General features: G+C 32.5%; 1 protein-coding gene across 1 annotated transcript; it reads left to right on the forward strand.

Moving 5' to 3' along the window:
- Nucleotides 1-4,662: 4,662 nt before the first annotated feature.
- LOC142627503 (putative inactive histone-lysine N-methyltransferase SUVR2) lies at nt 4,663-14,392 on the forward strand. The gene is made up of 9 exons (XM_075801381.1): nt 4,663-4,791; nt 4,974-5,485; nt 6,299-7,329; nt 7,925-8,190; nt 9,704-9,770; nt 9,926-9,976; nt 11,996-12,090; nt 13,615-13,900; nt 14,062-14,392. Exons 2-8 carry the CDS (start codon nt 5,038-5,040, stop codon nt 13,619-13,621), a joined length of 1,965 nt encoding a protein of 654 aa, XP_075657496.1. The 5' UTR covers nt 4,663-4,791; nt 4,974-5,037; the 3' UTR covers nt 13,622-13,900; nt 14,062-14,392.
- The last annotated feature ends 7,719 nt before the right edge of the window (nt 14,393-22,111 follow it).

Raw genomic sequence — 22,111 nt, forward strand, 5'->3', positions numbered from 1 at the left:
TTAACTTCACTTTAGGATTAAAAAAAAAAATAGAGACTAACGTAAAAATAAAAAAATAAAAACGCAAGCAATTTGATTCAACTTTCTTCTTTGAATAATGAATTTTATGTCGAATTTCTTAATATTGTTATTATTAATAAAATTTCAATTCAATATATGTGGATATTTGTTTATATTGTTATTAATGAATTTTATCTTTTATGTCAAATTTTTTATTTGCTTTCATATGTGTTTGACATTTTCTTTCTATCTTAATCTTTTGTTGATTTTAGAATTGATTTTATTTTGAGTATTTGGGTTAATCTTGATATTTATATTGACATTGTTTTCATGGGTTTGGTTTTTGGGTTGAAATTTCTACTAATTATTTTTTATATTGTATATGGCAAAAAAAAAAAACATCTCTATTTTTTTGGAAAAAAATCAAAACTGCAACCTATTTCTTCCGGTCTAGGGAATGATAAATATTTATTTGATATGTAAGTGCACAATTTGTACCCGGATCCAAACGAGTGATGGGTTCAGGCCCAAAGAGTCTTATACAATAAAATTTGTAGAGTGTGGGCTTGAAACCTAGGCTTTATAGATATTAGACAACAGATAGGAAGGCTAGATTGCCGCTATCTACACAAACAATGGATAAAAATAACAGAAATTTTCCTCGGACATAAACCGAGGATGATTTGTTTTGTCTTTCTTTCTTTTAGCAACAAGTTACAATTGAAGAGGAAGAAGAAGAAGCTCCCCCTATTTTTCTTTCTCTTTTTCCTTTTATATCACTCTTCCTTTTTCCTTCATCGTCCACGTGTAACACAAATCAATAATCCAAATCTTTTTTATTCTCCACCGCCCTCTGGAGGTCATCAAATAACAGCTGTAAGGCTAGCTGGTACTGTTCAGATGTCATTTCCCCATTAATGCCGCCAAAGAGGTAGGTGCAGGGTCTTTAATGCGGTGGTAACATCCTTTTCCCTTGATATTTCTCATACGCTCCTCCTTTCCATAATTGCGAAACATATCTTTACTCAACAGATCTTCCAGGATTCCCTTTTCAAACACCGTGACGTGTCCTAGGAGCCTCACTTGACTAAGTCGAAGAGATGCCCCTCCTCGGACAACCCCAAAAACTTTTCTGGCAAGAGTTTGCTTGTGGGCCTCAAAGGCTCTCTTCGGACAAGCTCATACCACCGAGTCAGGCTCAAGGCCCAAATGCAGATTTTTGACCATTCTACTCCCACAGATATGTTATATATAAATTTGTTGAATTTGGTTTGGTTTTGAAGTAGAATTTAAGGATTCTATAAATTTTGAAGTTTTAAGTATTGGGGTTTTTGATATTTGTGTCTCAATAGATTGATCTTAGTTATTCACCTTAAATGCTTTTTATTTAGTTTCATGTGATTTTTTGTTTTCTTACTAAAAGGCATGATTTTTGGTTGATTAATTATTTGTTTGGATTAATTTCAATTAATTATTTGTTTGGATTCAATATAAAAGATAATGGAATTAGGTATTATAATTTTGATATTGTTTCATATTTTTAATTATTTATATTGTTATTACTACAAAATAGTCATATTACTACTCAAGTTTGAAACTTGGTGTGTCTTCTTTATATCATTGTCTTTGTTTATATATTTTCAATTTATATTAGTTTTGAGTGCGTGTATATAACTATTAGGAGTTTTATTTTATTAGTTTAAGAATTGTAAATTACTTTGTAGGTTTCGAAAATTATGCACTTGCAACTCAATAACGTTTAACGTTACACAACACTTCTAAATTATGAAAAAGTATAAAAATTAAATATTTCTTCATTTTTTTCAGAGTCAATAACTTTTTCGTGCATCGCACAGGTTAACGACTAGTCAGTGCAAAACCCGAAGAGTTTATATAAAAAAACTATACAAATGCTATGCAAAACCCAAAGAGTTTATATAAAAACCATATATATACTACAATGGGCAATGGAGAAACTGAATTGTCACAAAAGCTAAACTCTTTGAATTCTCTCTCTTTAATGGAAAGCATGAAATTGTTGATGAAGCTTTTGAGAAAAAAAAAATCAAAGCAAATAACTTTGTATTTACTTGAAGGAAGGTTTTAGAGAAGTCTGTTGTCTTCATTGTGCCATAATTCTCTACCTTAGGTCCATTCCCTCTCTCTCTAAGTAAATAGTTCTTTATTTTCAATTATTGTCTTTGGATTTGTTTATTTGTTTCTTTCATTTTTTTCATCATTCCTACTAAGGTTCCTATATATAGCTCTCTCTCTCTCTTCAAATTTCCCATTTAGTTTTTGTAAGTGCGCAATTGCACCTGGACCCAAAGAAGATTATGGGCTCAGGCTCAATGAGCCTTAAACAATAAAATTTGTAGAGTGTGGGCCTGAAATCTAGGTTAAAGGTACTGAGAACTTGACAACAGCCTGAGAGTTACAAACACTTGTGAATAACAATTGTTAATTGCAAATAGGCCTCCTCGGATGTAAGTCGAGGACCAATTCTGTATTATTTCTCTTTTTTTCTCACAGGTTACAATTCTTAATTTCTTTTCTTTTTCTTTAGAGAGAGAGAGTAAGCGAGAGAGAGAAAAAGAGAGATCCTCTTTCTTTTGCATTCCTCCCCCTTGAATACCCCTTTTTCAAATGCCTTTTGGGACCCTGACTAGAAGTTTCTGCCCTACTGTTCAGGGGTCACTTCCCCATTAATGCGGCCAGGGAGGTAGTTGCAGAGTCTTTAATGCGGAGGTGGCAGCCTTTGCTCTAGATATTTTCCTTAACACTGGTGTATCGAGAAGGTTCAGGGTTTCCCCCTTTAACCATTAGTCTTTCTAGAGTTGTGCTTTGACCTTCATAATGAAGCTTTGAATTCTCTTGGGCTTGTTCGAGGAGAAGCTCGTCCTCGGCTGCATCCTTGGACCCTCGGCGTATTGGCCAATTCGTAGAGTTCAATTCTGGGGCAGGTCGGCCCTCCATGCTACAGTCCAAAGGCCCATATGCCCATTTGGGTCCTTTTACTCCCCACAGTTTTGATTATCTTATTTGGATTATTGATGGGTTTGTATCAATTTAGGAATTTTGCAATTTCAATAGTTTAATTTTTATTTATTTTCATTAATTTTTATCACCGTTGTTTAATATTTATGTGCGTAAACAAGAGTTACAAGCTAGTGAATTTGATGGTTGATGAAATTTGAAATGATAAGATTGTAATCCATTCTTTTAGATTTAAGATAGGAGATGATGATTTTTCTTATTTTTTATCAACAAAAAAAAAAAAAAAGAAGAAAAGGGATGATGAAGGAAAGAAATGCTATCAATTAAAGTTAAAAATTTTAAATTTATATTTGTATCTATAAAAAACAACCATTTTTTTAGCTCTTTATGTTTGATTCAATTTCTATTTGGTCCTATACATTTCAAAATTTTCATTTTCATGAAAGGCCTAACAAAAAACTTAATCCAATATGAAAGGCCAAAATGAAAGTTGAATCAAATATAAAGAACCAAAATAAAAGCAGAATCATATATAAATGGCTAAAATAAAAATTTTGAAACGTAGAGTTTTAAAATTAAAACCACCCAAACTTTAAAGTTTAAAGTTCAAAAATGTACTTTAGTCTATAGTATCATACAATGAATTTAGGACACCTTTACTCATTTAGTAAACTGTAACAGTAATACATAGAAATAGGAATAAATATTACAAGGAATACAAAATGTTATAATGTAATGCTTATTACTAATCATTTGTTTGGTGACAACACAATAATAGAACCCTGAAGATAATAGAATGAAAGAATTCTAAATCAAACTTAAGATATATTTTAAGAAATATCTTACTCATATAATTATATTTCTTAAAAAAATATTTTTTAAATTTGAAAAAGAGATTAGTTATTTTTTATGATTTTTTTAATTTCATAATTGTTATGTGTATATAGAAAGTTTATTTATTTAGAAATATGTTAATTGTAAAAATTAATTCACCTACTAAGGAATAACTATCACATACCTTTTAAACATGAATAGTTATTTTTCATTTTAAAGAATAATTATTCATAAGGAGATAGGAATAACTATTATATTATACAGTTTATTACAGTCTACCAAACATTCCCTTAATGTTTGATGGGATTTAAAATGATAAGATTGTCATCCATATTTTTAAATTTAAGATAAAAAGATGATGATTTTATCACCAAAAAAAAATTAAAAAAAAAAGGTTAGAAATGACGAAGGAGAGAAACACTATCAGTAAAAACTTTTAAATCTATATTTGTAAGCTTTTTGTACTAGTTTGTCAACTTTGACTCCAATCTTTATTAAAATTAAAAAAATAAAACATTGACTCCCATCATTAAATTAATTTTAATTGATCCAAGAAATTTTTTTTATAATAAATTTTGTTTAAAAAATCATAAAATTGGACTGTGAACACACCATATGTCCCTCTCTGCAAATTCCGTACAATGAACTAAGTACTCAACCCAAAAAATAAAAATTTATAAAACGTGCTTCACATTCTCCAATAAATATCCGCCACGTCATCAAATTAACAAAAAATAAAATAAAATCATCTTCCTCTTCCTCGAAAAAATAAATGATAAAGACACTAATAAATTCGACCCCACAAAATCTCTCTCTCTCTCTCTCTCTCTCTCCCTCTCACTGTGTAAACGAAAGGACAATAGGAAATTTCATTCCCAAACCCCTTACTCTCCCTCCACACTTCCCTATACCCATCTCTCTGCTCCGTTGTTTCATAAAAAAAAAAAGTTGTCTTTCAGGGTATAAAGTTTCTATTCACTCTATTGGGTATTTAGAAAAAACTAAAAAAAGTTTGATTTTGTTCATTGAAAATGGTGGTTTTTTGTATTGTGTTGTTTACTTGCTTTCATTGTTGTTTCTTGAATTTTTTTATTTGTTAACGATTTTTTTTATTTTTTTTTGCCTTGATATGCATGTAACAGTTACTGTAACACAAAGGTGGGTCCTTTTTCTGAGTTGGGTCGTTTGGCGTTTTGGGTTTTGGGGATGGCTCGAAACCCAAGAGTCATTGCGGCGTTTAATGCAATGAAGCGTTTGGACATCCCACCTGAGAAGGTGAAACCGGTGTTGAAGAAGCTGTTGGTGTTGTACAATATGAATTGGGATTTGATTGAAGACGGGAATTATAGAACACTCGTAGACGCCTATTTTGAGCTCAACGAAGGTGGTGGCACTAGTAGCAAAGACGAGGTTGAAGATGATGAAAGGTCACCGAAAAGAGTTAAACAACAGAGTGTAGTAGAAGGAAAAGGGAAGGAACCCATTTCTTGTGACGGTGATGTGGTTGCTGGAGTTGATATTGATGTTGATGTTGATGATTATGTTGATGATGGTGATGGTGGTGGTGGTGGTGATGATGCTGTGTGTAATGTTACTATTACTAGTACTGATAATCCAATGCTGGATCAACCCATTACAGTTCTCCCTCCTCTAGGTAATAATCATATCAATTGTCATGAAAAAAAGATTTTTTTTTTTTTTTTTCCTTTCATTGTTTTTTTGCCTCAAATATGTCTCCAAATTTTTTTGGCCCACGAGAGAAAGTCGCTTGAGATGATTTAGTCATGATTAGAGAAGAGCAACTCAAGTTGATGGAATAATTAATACATAAAGCTAACTAATTTGTTAAGGATCTATAGCCAGCCCCAAAAAAATTGGGACTAAGGCTTTGTTTGTTATTGTTGTTGTTATATGTTGTTATGATTAATTTTGTTACAAATTGGTAATTTATTATGGTATCATAACAGGAGGTCCTAAATTCTTCAAACTCAGATTCCACTCTTGCTCCCTTTTAGAAACTTAAAATCTCATGTTGAGTCTCATTTATTAAGGGGGTAGTATCATTTTCTAACCACTTAAACATTTGGGATAGTTGGTAATTTATCAGGAGGTAGATAGGCGATCAAACTGTTGCTTCATATTTTTATTTACATTGCAGGAATTGAACTTTTAGATACAAGTTGCATCATCAATGACTATGGTAGTAATTTTCAATATCCACCTGTCATATTTGTGTGATTCATAATTTACACTTCTACTGTTTGCTGATTTCACTTCCTAGCTTTGTTTTGTATTTGTGGCTTCTTAGGTACTCTTATACTTTGGGCATTGAACTTTTGATCATGTGAATTTCATCATGAATGCCTACTGTAGCTGTCCCATGTTTGATTGATTATCTGTTTTATTTGTGTCAGTGAGAACTATAGTTAATGTTTGCTAATTTACTTCTTGGTCTGGTTTTGTTTAGCTCATCCGAGGTCCTCAAATGGTTCAACTGTGAAACCTTCTGTCAAGGTTCTGCCTCCTCACTATGTGCTTCTTGGCGATGACAATGACAATTCAGTGGGCACAGGCCATACAAGCCATGAGACTGATTTTGATATTGCTTCTTCATCCTTGGGAGAAGTGAAAATCTTATTGAATTGTGATTCTGCACTTTATCAAATGAATTTTCGTATTCCAAAGTTAGACTCAGTTCTGAAATATGTGGAGGATAAATATCTCAGATCAGGGAAAATTGTTGGGCCCCAATTTTCTGTGAGAATGTTGTTGAAGGATTTGTGTGAAAGTTATTTGAAGCTGGGTACAAATTCTCCTCATAGATCTGCTACTGTTAACTCTTCTTCTGATGTGGTTATAGATGTCCGTGATGCCTCACGTATTACTGGACCAAAGAAGAGAGCTTTTGCGGTACGTACTTCTGAAACAGATTCAAATCGAAAGGGTTCAGGCAGTTCTAGGCATACAAATTCACGAAATCTGGTTCATGATGGGAACAGGGCCTTCTGTAATGTACTTGACATAACAAAAGGTGCAGAAAAAGTGAAAATATCATTGGTTAATGAAGTTGGCAGTGAGCAGCTCCCAAAATTCAATTACATTCCACACAATATAATTTATCAGAATGCTAATGTAAATATTTCATTGGCTCGGATTGCGGATGAGGATTGCTGTTCAGATTGTTCAGGGGACTGTCTTTCATCATCAATTACGTGTGCATGTGCTCGAGAAACTGGTGGAGAGTTTGCTTACTCGCCACAAGGCCTGCTGAAAGAAGAATTTCTAAGTGCTTGTATCTCTATGAAGCGAGCACCTCAAGATCACCATTTTGTTTATTGTCAATACTGCCCATTAGAGAGGATGAAGAATGAGGACATGCCTGAACGATGCAAGGGCCATTTGGTCCGAAAGTTCATTAAAGAATGCTGGAGAAAATGTGGATGTGACATGCAGTGTGGTAATCGAGTAGTGCAGAGAGGCATAACACGCAAGTTGCAGGTGAGATTCTCCTTGAATTTCATATGGTGGAAGCAGGTTGATTTTGCATGAGTCTTTAATTTAATTAGTCAATTATTTTGGCTAGGGAGTGGAGCCAAGCAGGTTAGAATGACTTCAAGATATCATTTGACTGAGTTTCAATACTTGGTAATCATTTTTGACAAACAATCTCAGAAAGTGTGTTCAGCATGTGTTCCTTTGGACAATAATAAAGTTTTCCTGCTGAAAACACCCATTGTTTGGTTATTCATGCTGATACTAGTTCATGAAATTCTTTCTGCTATTTTGTATACATCCAGTGATAATTAAGTTTATTAAGCTACATATGTTATATCATAATAAATGTTCATGGACATTTGAACTCTAGCTCATCTAACACTTCTTCTACTTATAAGTTCTAGGGGGAGGGTGAGGTCGTGAGTTCAAGACTCATTGGATGCATGTGTAACTTACCAATAATACAAAAAGGAAATGTTCATAATAACTACAACAAACAACAATACAATGATGACAACTTCTTGTTTTATTGATAAGATAGTTTTAATATGTTTATTCTTTATGACCTGTAAACTTTGCATTGGCTTTTATTCTTTAGGTGTTCTTGACTCCTGAAGGAAAAGGATGGGGTATCAGAACACTTGAGGACATCCCCAAAGGAGCCTTCATATGTGAATATATAGGGGAAGTACTGACCAACATGGAGTTATACTATCGGATTCTGCAAAGCAGTGGCAATGAGAGACATACATACCCAGTAACACTTGATGCTGATTGGGGCTCAGAAGTAGTTTTAAAAGATGAGGAGGCACTTTGTTTGGATGCCACTTGTCATGGAAACGTTGCAAGGTTCATCAACCATAGGTAGGCTTTATGTTTTTTTTTTCTTTAATTGGTTATTGCATGTGTGTGTTTATGCTCTTAGCTGCAATTTAGCAGTATTTTTTTCTTCTATCAATCGTGTGTCTTCATCTTAATGGGTAACCCATTTTATAAATTAGGATGTTAATGCTCAAAATTATCTTGGTTGCTTTTCGAATTTTCATGAGTGAAGTTATTTGTTTCCATGATTATGGCTGTTTACTGGAGGTACCTGCCATTTAGAGTTGATGGCACCTTTAGGGAAGACATTGGAAAATATTATTGGTATCTGTAGCCAAGGCATTTGAACTACAAGAATAGGAATTTCTATGTTTCATTGTGTGTATAAGATGCTATAAATACAATCAGTGCCTATGAACAAAGAGTAACTAAAGACAGTTTTGACTTTTGAGCCTTCTCAATATGCATAAGTACCACCAAAAAAGAAGAAGAAAGAGGTGGAAAAAGATTAATTTCAAATGAAGAAAAGTAGAGGTTTTTTCGTTTTTTCCTGGTAATGCCTTGTTCCTTTGTTCCTTTTCCTTATCTGTTGCAATAACGAAAGTAACATCTATGATTCTGTGAAAGGAACATTTTTAAGAAATATCATACCTTAGAAGATATAAATCCTAACTTATTTATAGAAATTAAATGGATCTGACAGATTATTTTGACTTAAAAAGAAAGCGAATTTACCTTATTATAGCTAGTGAAACTCAGGAAATACATAGTAGATTGTTTTTCCTGAATAACTTTTTCATGCTTGAGTAAAGATTATGCTATTTCAAGTCCTCAGCAATCTGAGTTTTATTATTTATTTTCCTTTTATTTAAAATTCTTTTCTGAAACAACATCATAGACTAATGGTCATTGTTGTATGATCCTCTAGAAAGAAGGAAGTTTAAGCCCTTTGCTTGTGCTATAAATTGAAAGCTCCTATGAGATTTTAATAGGATTGCTGCATGAAACCACAAACTGGAATTGATCGACTGAAGAAAATTTGGGCTGCTGCTTAAATCAGTAGTACTTGGATCATCTGTGTGATTACAAAGAATGCCATTATTTCAAATTTCCTGCACAAGCTGTCAGTGGTTGTGATTTTAGTATTATCTTGTTCAAGTTTTTGAATTTATATATTTAATTAATTGGAAAATGCAGCCAATGAGTTTTGACTCAAATCCTCCTTCCTCCTATAAGAATGGGTGAAGAGTGTGGGTTCAAAACCCATTGGATGGATGTGTAACTTGTATGAAGAAGGGATGATTTAGTTCTCCTTGGGGTGGGCAAATTGGCCCTCTTCTATTTAATCATTATTGGCACTTGATTTTTCTATTTTATCTGTAATTACTTGTGTCTGAGAACAAATTATTATGTTCCTCTACTGTCAAATATCAGTTTGATATCACCATATGGTTTAGTGCACTTCATTACTTGGTTATCATCTTTTTTTTTTTTCCTTTTCTTTCTTAAAAATTTCCCATTTCTGTATTCTAATATGAAGTGTCCATTGTTTCAGATGCTTTGATTCGAACTTGATTGATGTTCCAGTTGAAGTGGAGACTCCTGATCGTCACTATTATCATGTATGATTTTGACCAGTTTCATTCGCATTTATTTCCCAACTTATTTTACATATTTGGATGCAAAGGAAATTATTTTGGAGGGGTTTGGATGGGGAGTTGTAAACCTTCTACAAAGATGTACAACTAAAGTACCTGCTTGTGTTTCATGTATACAGCTTGCCTTTTTTACTACGAAGAAAGTGCGTGCTTTTCAAGAACTGACATGGGTAAGTAGGCTCATTGTGTGAAAACAAAATTGTTTCTTGGAGTTTCTTAGCTTAAAACATGGACTGTAAATGGTTGCTTCACTTGTTTGTTTGAAATTTTTTGGATTTAACCTACTTAAAAAGAAATGAAAAATTGATGGCCTTACTGTATGATGTCCAGTCCGGGGAATTCGGAATTGTCTCATGCTACAATAGGGTTCCACATTTCCACTTCTGCTAAAATAGTGTTCCTGGTAGTTCTATTTGATCTTTACAATCATCACACCTTGATTCATTTTTAGCAGCATGTACAAAAAATATATATATATATATATATATATATTTTTTCCTTTTGATAAGTAAAAAATAATCATTTTTGTAGTTGTAGTAGTCCAAGCATATTTGTGCCCATTTGAATCTATTGCGCAACAAAGGACTACAATCTTTTCTTTGGAGGTTCTTCAGTGGTATTAGATACTGCAGGTCTATATAACACTTAACTCTTTCATAGCTTGCTATTACATGGGTGTCATATGAGTAGTAGATTCAAATGAATCTATCAGCATTCTATATATATATATATGTATGTATGTATGTATGTATGTATGTATGTATATTCAATCCCAGCATTTGTCTGTAAAAATTTAAAACCCCAATTTTCAGCAGTCATCAAATGTCTATGATTTTCTCTTTTGAGAAGTCAATCTATGAATTTTTGAGTTGCAGAAATGTAACACAATGAGGATGAGCTTTCCTAAACATCCTGTTGACATAAAATCTGCATCCTTTTTGCTATTTTCATTTGCACACTATTACTTGCAGTACTATTTATCAGCATGACAAAGTTGTTCCCACACTTGTATTACATGTAGGGTTGATGTAGCCAATAAGTTGTCCATCTGATGTAGTCTTTATATTTGTCTGTTTTAAAGATATATTGGCCCGTTTAGCCCATTTCATTAAATTCATGCCATAAACAGGAGGAATGAGGGTCTGATCTCTTGCATGTGGAGTAGAAGTGGTTTAAGGTTGACTATTTGCTTTCTGTGATTGTGTCTGTTCATGAAATTTCAATTTAGATATTTCCATGTTGCATTGTTTTGAAAGAAAAGGACAGTGGACTGGGTGATATAAACAAACAAGTAAATGTCACCAAGAGCCTCGTAGCTCAACTGGCACCTTCTAGTGTTTATAACAAAAATGTCTTGGGTTCAAATCCTGCTCCCTATATCAAAACAAACACGTAAATGTCCTAATAGATATATCTTATGGTCAACCCTTAAAATAGAAGAATAACCATTTAATGTGCTGTTTAAGGTGCGTTAAATTCATCAAAGCATCAAAGAATCATAGTATAGATATAAATTTAGGTCCAAGTCAATTTATTAGTTATAAAAAAAACTTTAGGCCCTAGTCAATGTAATATTGATGGCAATCATGGTCACTATGTGCTTGGGAAATGTGAGTTTGGATGCCCATAAAATGTCACTCTGTAAGCTGGTGAGAAGTCTGTGGGAAGTCAGATTGTATTTTGGTTTAAACCTTTGCCATAATCTCAATGAGAAGCTTTACTCAAAAAATTGCTCTCTTCACTGTTTCTCTCTGGCTTTCTGATGTTTTCCTGATTGAATATTACAATAGATTGGTGGGTTGTTGTTTTGTTGATACATTTAGAATAGAAATGTGACATCCACTTTGAACCACTGAACTTTATAGAGTCCAAGATGGCTTTAGAAAATGTCTTCTTAATGGAAGAAAACCGACAGATCAAAAAATTGTTGATGAGGCCTCCAAAGAACCCACAAATGTATTTAAAGAATATTTTTACAATGAACTTGAGAAAAGAAAGACGTTCTTACATTCTCGTGAACATTTTATGGGTTACCTGCTCTCTAAACTATTGGAAGTTTTAAGCCATTAAATCTTATGTGCATGCTAATATTTTATGTGACCTACTCTGAAGTTCTTGTAATTTTAAGTTGAACTCTGGCTGTCTGCACTCCTCATTGCTTAGATTGTTTTTTCTGAAATCATTTGCAGGATTATGGGATAGACTTTGCTGATGAAAACCATCCCATTAGGGCATTTCAATGTCGTTGTGGAAGTGAAGTCTGCCGAGACAAGAAACATAAAAGGTCAGTTTATATAGTCTTACCTTGTGAGGCTGATGTGAATATATATAATATTTTGATAAGTATATTTGGACAGAAGAAAGAACATAATGTGATTATATTTATTTAATTTGGTTTTGAACAAAAATCCGCTGATCTGTTTATGCCAATGAGCTCTATAGCTCACATGACAAATTACAAGGTGGAGGGTGAGGTCATGGGTTCAAATTTGATTGAGAAAAGCTGGATTAAGGATAAAAAATTTGATTCTCCCTTGCTTTGTGTATTTCGTTATTAGGCAACAGTGTGGCTTTACCCCTAACCGTTCTCCTGCAGGAAATAGTTACCCTTAAATCTCTTCATTCTCTTTTGATGGGTTGATGTATCATCAAAGTCTGAGCATTTGAAAGAAAAGAATCACAGGAGAACGTGAAACCATCTTTCCTTTCTTTTCACCTTTGTGGCTCTCTTTCATTCTTAAGAGGTTGAAGTTGGAGTTCTCGTGTTTTGTTAGAACTGGGGATATTCATGGGAATTGTAATTTCAGAGAATTATTTTGAAACCAACTACCTGGCTTTACTGAATTTTCAAGAATATACAATTCCCAATCAGAATTCCTGCATTATGGACACACCTTAGAACTACTTTCCTGCTAGACTTTTTTGACTATTTAATTTTCCATATAGATACAAAATAGTTAAGGCATACAATACCTCAACAGGATGCCTTACTTGTGGAGCATGACCATGCTCTACCTTAGACAATGCATGATTTCTCATCTGAACTCAGCAATACATAATTTAATATTTAAACTGACCAAAATTGCGAAATCAATTTATTTGTTACATCTATTAAATTGATGCAGCCAAATGGGCTATTCTCTCCTCTTCATGGTGATTAGTTAAATTAGAAAAAGCAATGAGTATATAACAACGGTTTAGCAAGAGTTTCCCCTTTCTCATGGTTAATAGTTTTTGTTGGTCTGTAGGCATTCGTTTTTTTTCCTAGGACTTCTGTTCATCACATACCGATTCCAAAAGAGATTATGAATTGAATTTAACTTGGGACAACTTACATTGGAAAAGTGTATGTGAACAGTTTTTTACTTTTATCTATTACAATAATATGCCTGGTGCTTAATTTTCCAAAAAAAATTCTGATGCTTAGGCTTTGAATGTAAAGCAAATCTTAAATAGGAAGGTGTTCATAACATAATGCATTGCATATTAATTTGATGTTTTCATTTCATCTCTTAAATTACACATCACATGATTATTATGAATTTGGCTCATTGTCTCTCTCTTTGCCCAGCCTAAAAAAGGTGGATCTTAAACAGAAATCAAGCAGTTGCTTTCAATTATCTTTTGAGTACTTTGGACCTCTCAAACACCTCAAAGGGCCCAAATAACTGAAAGCCTTAACCATGATATAGGGAGAGAGAATACATGGTGCATTATGCTTTGTTTCAAATCTGAAACTAAGCAATTAATTTAGTTTGGCATTTCTTAATATCTTCTTTCCTGATCACTGTAATATTTTCTGTAACAGGAGCTAGATCAATGGGTATAACACTTAGATGAATAATTGACAAGATCATTTTCTGAAGGACAATTCTCCTTTTTCTGCAACTTCCTACCAATTTATACAGAAGTAACTACAAGAACTCACATGAAGAGAGATTTTTTTTATTCCAAAGATAAAATTCTGGAGATGTCTGAGGATATTTTGGGAAGTTTAACAATGATTTGTTTCACTATATCATACATAGAGCTTTTGAATTTCTGTAGTTGTCCCTGTCAATTTTAGAGCGGAAGCAGCCACATGGAGAGTATTTGTGAGTATTTTCAATATCCATTCGAGTCCTCTATTTGTTCCTCATCCAACTTTTTTGCTAATTGGAAAAGGCGATGCATTTAAATTTCCTTCTCAAATAGAACTTTCCAAGTTGACTGAGGTATATCTATTGACGGTATGCAATAAATTTTATGCCTGCAGGTTTGTTTTTGGCTCAAGTCCCTCACACATTTGTTATAACATACCACATGGAGCAGAATTGACGCATGTCCTACAGCAGACTGACTTTTTTTGGTGTAGATTTTCTGCTTTTTCCCTCCTTAGAATTTTTTCTTTTTTCTTTTTTTGAGAAACTCCCTCCTTAAAAATCAGTTGTAAAAACCTGCTCCATTAAAGCATACAATTGATTTCTCCTTCTGTTTGAGCTGCATTGTGCCTAACATCTTTTATCTTTATGAAGAAATCAAGTGTTCGGAATTTTTGTCTACCTCTAACAGCCTATCTTTTAGGTAATTCTCATTGAAGTTTTTGATTTTATGGAAATTTTTTGACTGTGTATGTTCAAGATTTTAATACAAGGTTATCATACCATGAGTCCTTGCCTATTGACTGTCTAAGATTGCTTTTATAGTTACTGGACTCATGATGCCACCAAAGAATAATTTAATTTAACTGGGTTTCGTGTGTGAGGACTTTGTCTAGAGGCTTGAAGATTACAAGTAGATCATATGGCAGAAGACAAAGTTTGGTTACAAATTTGGTTGTAGTAACTGACTACAAAACCTACTAAAAAAATTAACATATCTATATATTTTGAAAATCTAACTGTTAAATTGCATGTACTTTATATTCTTCACACACATATCAAAATTTTTGCTAATCATATGTTATTTATTAGTCAATCCATAAAGTTTTTTTTCTTGCCTAATTTAAGACTATAAAACTTGAAATTTAAAATTTTGTTTGATGACATAGTTATTGATTTTTCGATCTTTTGAAAATTTTGCAAGCATGGGGATATAAGAAAATGTAATCCAATGGTGAATTTATCAAGATTCATATCCAATAAAAAATATTAAGTAGATTTGTAGGTTTGTAATCACTAACTACAATTAAGTTTATAATCAAACTTTATCATTTGGTGGATGTTTTAGCACTTGTTTGATTAATTAGATTGGAAAGGTTTTTCATAATTTTGAATCACCTCTCATTTATTGAAATACTCATGCTCGAATGAATTATTAAATATTATTGTCCTATTACCTGTCGTCTTCTATCGAGTGACAAAGGGAGCATGACTTCCTTGGAACCAAATTTGGGCATGTCTTCCAAGTTCCAAATGACCTACCGTGGTTTTGATTTTAGACAAGTTGTTTTCACTCTTTGACTGTATAATATTAGTGCCATTTGCAAACCATGGCTTTCAGTTTCTTTTGCACATCTAAGGCAACGAAGAAACAAAACCATCTGATTTATATAGTGTGACACAAAGAAGGGTCTATGATTTCAAATTGCCAGAATTGGAGATGTTGTGGTTCATTACATGCATGGTTTGTTTGTTTGTTTGTTTTTTTTATTTATTTATTACATAGATGAGAATTTAAGTTTGATTTTTAATCCCCTCACCATTGATGCACCCATTTGATTGCCAACAGTTTTTGATTTTCGGAAGAAAATACTTTGGAGATGCTCCAATTAAGAGGTTAATATAATATAACATATATGAATACCATTTAATCCAAAAGCTTAAGTTTAAGCTTATAAATTTGGACTCGGCTATGTTATACTAATCACCCATTCTTCACACATATATCTACCAAGTTTGTCAATTCTTTCTGAAAATGATAGAAAGAGAGATGTCCTTGTTTACAATTTAATTTAGGGGAAAAAAACTCCTATAATGAACTTTACAAATGTACAATCATTGGAGCTATGTCAATGAAAGAAAAAAAACAACAACATATTAATATCATTATTATTCTCCGTGAGATTTCATTCACAAGTATATTTAATAATAGATGAGTTTCAAGAGGAAAGACTAAACTTTTAAGTATAACTACTGCATTTTTTATCTTATCTATGACAGAGACAGTTACAATGTTGTGGAAATGGAGGGTATGGCTTCATTCTTTGACTTCAGTTGTCATGAACTTTAGGATGGTCATATCAAATATTTCAATTGACCATGAAAATGTTAAGACCTATATTATGGAATCTCCTGAGGGGGATCTCTTGTGGGCACAAAAGATTATGATATATGATAATTATATAACCTCAGCATTGATATGAGCCGTGTTGAAATTTGTATTTGTCAAACTTGTTTCAAAAGAAATAGTGGAAGTGACTACATCTGATTTAATGCAAATCTTTTATGATGTGTTAATAATAGAGAGGGACGCCTCTTTAAATAGTGTGAAAGCCACCACTCATTGTCCATTAAATGCATAACGGAGAGATAGAGTGGCTAAGAAAACATGTACATTGCAAAGAAAATCTCTATGAAAAGGAAATTAATTAACATAGAGAAAATGCATTCAAGTTCAAAACTCCTTGTTTGACTTGAAAACTTTGTGATTTTGATATCGTTAATTATCTTCAAACTTTTCCCTACTTTTGAGTAGATTTGCGTTTACAAGACGCTTGAACTGTTAAACATTTAAGACCACATTGCATTTGTCAATTTTTATATCATTGACCGTGTCTAGAAGTGTTTGCATAAATTATTATTTTTATGATTAAAATGCAATTTTGAGACTTGTTAACCTCAATTTGGGATTTTCGCTCGCAAATCAAAAGACAAACAAAATACGATATTGACACTTTTTGTGCTATTATTGCTATTATTATGCTAAAGTAAAGGAAATTAGAGAAGTTATTAAATGGTTAAATTTTTTTTTTTTTTCATTTTTAGATTTTGCATTAATGTCGTTTCCATCCTTATTAATCTTTAAAAAGTTTTTTTTTTTTTTTTTTGTCCATAAACTATAGAAAATGTTACACATGTCCAACTTCAATTTTAAAAGTTAATAAATAAAAAATAAATTAAAAAAATTGTTTAGAAATGAAAAACATACATTTTGAACTTTAGAAAAAAAAATGTAAAATTCTTTCGAACTTTAATGACGAAAAAAATAGCCTAATAGGCATTATATGAGAGAGAGAGAGAGAGAGAGAGAGAGAGATGAAACAAAATTCTTATTCTTGTAATGAATTTGACTTTTAATACACTTTTGCACTTGAACAAAACTATTTTGGACAAGTGAGTGAACCCTTTAGAGGGAAGAAATTAACTAGCATGGGTAACGACAACGACAAGTGTCGTTTGGTTCACTGAAGAAAAAGCAGATCCCCAAAGCTTGGCTTCCATGTTTTTGTTGACAAGCTTTCATACATGGCTTGTCTTTGCATAACCCTCCTTTCCCATGATATAATCCCTCTTCACATTGCCCTACTGCATTTATTTTTACCAGCTCCTCACCTGCACTTATCAAAAATAAATAAAATTGTGACACATTAATTTGTTTCACAATATTAAATTATTGTGGGATGAATTTATTGTTGTAAGCATATAATTTCAAGTGGGTTCATTCAATTAAGAGGACTTTATGGAGAGGTTGTAATAGACATAAAAGGTAAAAGCAAAAGCTTAAAGTAAATTGGATTGAAAACTAAGGAATTATGACTAGTTAACAACTAAGAACTTGATTAAATTGGGGTTCAATTTTTGCCTACACCAAAAACCAATTGTTATTTTAGTCTAATAATAAAAAACTATCATCAATTGCGAACGTCATAATTAAAAACTCTCTCAAAAAAAAAAAAAGAACTTGATTAAATTTACTTGAATTAAATCAAAGAACATTATTCAATAAGTGCTTACTTGAATCTACTTATTTCTATGTTATTAACAATATTATCCAGATAATCTGTGTACAATATTTCAAAATAATTGCATCTGTCCTATGATTCCATCTAAAAGAATAAAAAAAAATTGGTACTTAGAGCTGCTAAGGGAGAATACAATGGAGAAACTTCAATAAAAGACAGAAGGTGTGAGACACATACCCAATTCAATTGGTTCACTTGGAGTAGATGCGATAGTTCTTCCTTCAACTATTGTCGCACAAACAAAAAATAAAAAACAAGTTAAACAAGAAAAAAAAAATCCTAAGAAGGTAATTTTCAAAAGATTGAATCTTCTATACATTTGGTTTTACAATATCATATTAATTGAATTATACCATTAGCAATGAAGAGAAACAATAGCAGGATAGCGGACACAAGGAGGCTTTTCATGATTTTTTGTTGTTGTATGATGAAAATTTACACAACAATAGGGTTTTCCTTGACAAGTCGTGTGGTAGGAGTTGGTGTATCAAGTGGTATATATAAGTTGAGGATATTTACACTCTGTTTGGGGGAATGGAAAAGAATTTTGAAGGAAGAGAATCAATTTAGAATATTTTTTCCATTCCTTTGTTTGGAAAAGCACAATAAAAGTTCAACATTTTTTACTTATATAGATTGCAGATTAGGAAAGATGATATATTTGCTATATAGCATAATCAATTTCGCATTCTAAACAAGTGTTTCAGCCATTGCCTCGTTATGCTTATTAACATAGGTGTCAACATATAGTTTTTGTCAAATATTTAAAGTTATTTCGTTCCTTGTTTAACACATTATCAACCCTTGATTACGGTCTTCTGAATCAAGGCAAATCAAACGTCCTTAATATGCTTCGGAGCCTTCGACCCCAAGCCACCAACCACCAATAAGAAGATGATATAATTATATTTTCTAAAAAAATAATTTTTTTAATAAAAAATTGAAAGAAATATTAGTTATTTTTTATGACTTTTTATTTTTATAATTGTTATATGTATATAGAAAGTTTATTTATATAGAAATATATTAATTTTAGAAATTAATACACCTACTAACAAATAATTATTACAACCCTTTTGGAGAGAAATAGTTATTCCTCATTTTAAAGAATAGTTATTCATAAGAATTACTATATCCTGTAATAAAAACAAAAACCAAACTACTGAATAGCTAAACTATAGAAATAACTATTAGAGTACATTTGGTAGACTGTAATAGGCACTATAATATAATAGTTATTCCTATGATTTAACTATTCAGTAGTTTGATTATGTTTTTATTATAAGGGATAATCATTCCTTATGAATAGCTTTTCTTTAAAATGGAGAATAATTATTCATTTCTAAAAGGATTGTAATAACTATTCACATAACAATTATGAAAATAAATTTCATAAAAAATAAGTAATCTCTCTTTTAAATTTAAAAAATATTTTTTTAGGAAGTATAACTATATGAGTAAGATATTTCCTAAAACATATCTTAAATTTGATTTAAAATGTTTTCATTTCATTATCTTCAGGGTTTTATTATTGTGTTGTTACCAAACAAATGAACAGTAATAACTAATAAGTATTACATTACAACATCTTGTATCCTTGTAATACCTATTCATATTCCTATGTAATTACTATTACAGTCTACCAAACATACCATTATATTATAGTGTCTACTACAGCCTACCAAACATACCCTAAGTCATTGTTGTTGTCCCTTAGATCATGTGGGCAAACTAAAAACTATCACATCATCACTCCATAGTAGGGATGACAATTTTGCCCTGCCCCACTTAACCAGCCCCTCTCATCTTCGTCCCACGCAGGTTTTTCATGCCCCGCAAAGATGGTGAGGCAGGGATGGGGCAAAATTTTAGCCTCACACCACGAGGCGGGGTGGGGATAGGTTTAAACTTTTTATTTTATTCTACTTAACAAGGCTTTCTACCTCTTTTTTTTCTCTAGCATGGTTGGAAATAAGGTACCAATTTTAATATTTTCTTTTGTCTTTATTATAAACAAATTTATATACTATTGAATCATTGATTTTGTATTATGAGATTTTTTTTTTGTGACATTGTCTTGTTAAACACTTTAATAATATTATTCAATTTTTGCTAAAAATTAGTTTGATTTGATGGGATAAATTTATTTGTAATTTCAAGAATATTTTTATTAATGAAACAGGTTTTATTAAAAACAATTGTACTAGTTGTGGGCAAATTAAAAAGAAATAAAGTTTTATGGGAGTAGAGCGGGGCTTTGTGGGGACCCAAGAGGCGGGGATGGGGCAAAAAAAATTTCCATGTCATACGAGGCGAGGCAGGGATGAGGTAAGACAAAACCATGCAGGGTGGGGACGAAGACCCCATCCTTCGGACCCACCCCACCCCATTGCCATCCCTACTCCATAGGGACTAAAGTGACAAGTTTAAGTTTTTTAAAATCTAAAATTGATCATTTTAGGTATCTAGAGGCTAAAAACAATTGCTTTATTATGAACTAAAAGCAATCACTTTAAACTTCTAAAACTAACATCGTTAATAGGACCACATGTCCTTGGAGTGATGGTCACTCCACAAGTACAAAATTCTTGTAAGATGGGAGGATGGGGGGGGGGGTGGAGGCAAATGCTGGGGTTTAAGTCTCCAAGAGAGAGTTTTATACACATACACTTAGATTAGGTTAGAGTAAAATTTATATCTTGTATAATTTTTATAAAAAAAACTTTGTTAAAGGGATAAAATAAAATTAGTGACCAACAATTTGTTTTGACATTTATTTCAACATGTTATTAGAGAGAAAATTGTCCATTCCTCATCAATCTTCATTGTTGCTTCCACTATCAACCTCCAAACCCACACCCAAAAATATCTTGATCCATACGGATCTCATCTATTCATACATAGACTTCTCAAATATACATTTGGGCTCTCTTAGAATTATCAATTTGATGTCACACACACCCTTTAAGTCTGATATTGGTATGGGATTCAAAGGATTAGGGCAACGTTCAAGGTAACATACCGACATTTGATAGAAACTAAATATAATAAGTTATTCAAGATATAAATGAGAGATATTTTTTCCCATCACAAAGAATTATTTGATTTTTTTTTTTTTTCCAATTCAAAGAATTTACATGATACACCTAGACAATCACTTCGTGGATTTAACCCAAATTGTGTGAATTTGATGGTGTGTGCTAAGTCCCAAATCAGGTGTTTACTAGGTAAGATATCATGGGTGATTACAAAAAGTCCCAATTGTAACTTGACTAATCCTTTTGGGGTGGAAACGCAAATCTGACTAATCCTTTAAGGTGTTTACTAAGTCTTACAAAGTGACGTGTGGCTCTTAAGAGAGTGGACTGTGAGACCCAAAAGTCCAAAAGACCTCCTAAGTTGGGTGAGGTAAGAGGGCACCAACTCTTGATTGAGTCTCACATGGGCAAGGCAGAGCAAGTTACTCACTTTATATGGAGTTCTTGGACTCTAATTAGTATGAGAATTAAAGTGAGGGAGATTGTGATACCCCAAATTATACAAATTTGATGACATGTGCTTAGTCACTTGTGTTTAGTGACCTAACGTGCCAGTTTCATCCCGGTGGCCTATCCCAAAAGTTTTTGTTATACAAATATACGTACACGTTGAAGACTTATACCCTCGCAAAAGAGATCTCTTCACAATTATGCGATATATCTGTACTTAAAATAGTTGTGTTAAAACAAATTGTATTCATGCAGAGCTTTCAGTTTTCTTTTGACTTTGTTATTATTCTCAAAGACTTGGTTTATATGCCATTTAACACTATTCTCAAGTACCTGCCTTCATGCAATTCTCTTTTAATTTTTCATTCTATATAGTTATGCTGTGCATCGTCTCTCATATTTCTGATTAGTTATTAGCGTGCTCCTACCTATAGGGCCCAATTGACATTAGAAAATGTTACCATGCTCTGCCTATATGGCCCAATACCCAGGACATGGTACTATAAATCTTTGATGATAAGTCGCTTTGGTATCTTGTTTCATTGTATATCTCATTGTGTTAGGCCCAATCATTATTTATTTATGTCACAATTTAGTCAACAGTTTCAATGGCTGCATTCCACCCGCCTGCATTTTGGAGTAAAATGAAATCGTTAGTTGTTAGGTCAATTATTGTGTTGGAAGATTTCATGTCAATATTTTGGTTGTATTTGCAAATATTTCCATGTGGACTACCTACAAATTCACCAGTAAGGCAGTAATGCTAGGACACAACTTGTCCATTTTTTGCTGTGGTTGTAACATTTTTGACAAATTCACCCCAAAATACAAAAATGCATGTTTACCTTCAATCCCATAAATCTTGCAACTGTGGA

Source organism: Castanea sativa, chromosome 3 (assembly GCF_040712315.1).
Source record: "Castanea sativa cultivar Marrone di Chiusa Pesio chromosome 3, ASM4071231v1".
NCBI lineage: Eukaryota > Viridiplantae > Streptophyta > Magnoliopsida > Fagales > Fagaceae > Castanea > Castanea sativa.

Coding starts and splice junctions, on each gene's coding strand:
- LOC142627503 (XM_075801381.1), top strand. CDS start 5,038: ATGGCTCGAAACCCAAGAGTCATTGCGGCGTTTAATGCAATGAAGCGT. Junction 7,330..7,924: donor GCATAACACGCAAGTTGCAG/GTGAGATTCTCC, acceptor TTTATTCTTTAG/GTGTTCTTGACTCCTGAAGG. Junction 9,771..9,925: donor CTGATCGTCACTATTATCAT/GTATGATTTTGA, acceptor TCATGTATACAG/CTTGCCTTTTTTACTACGAA.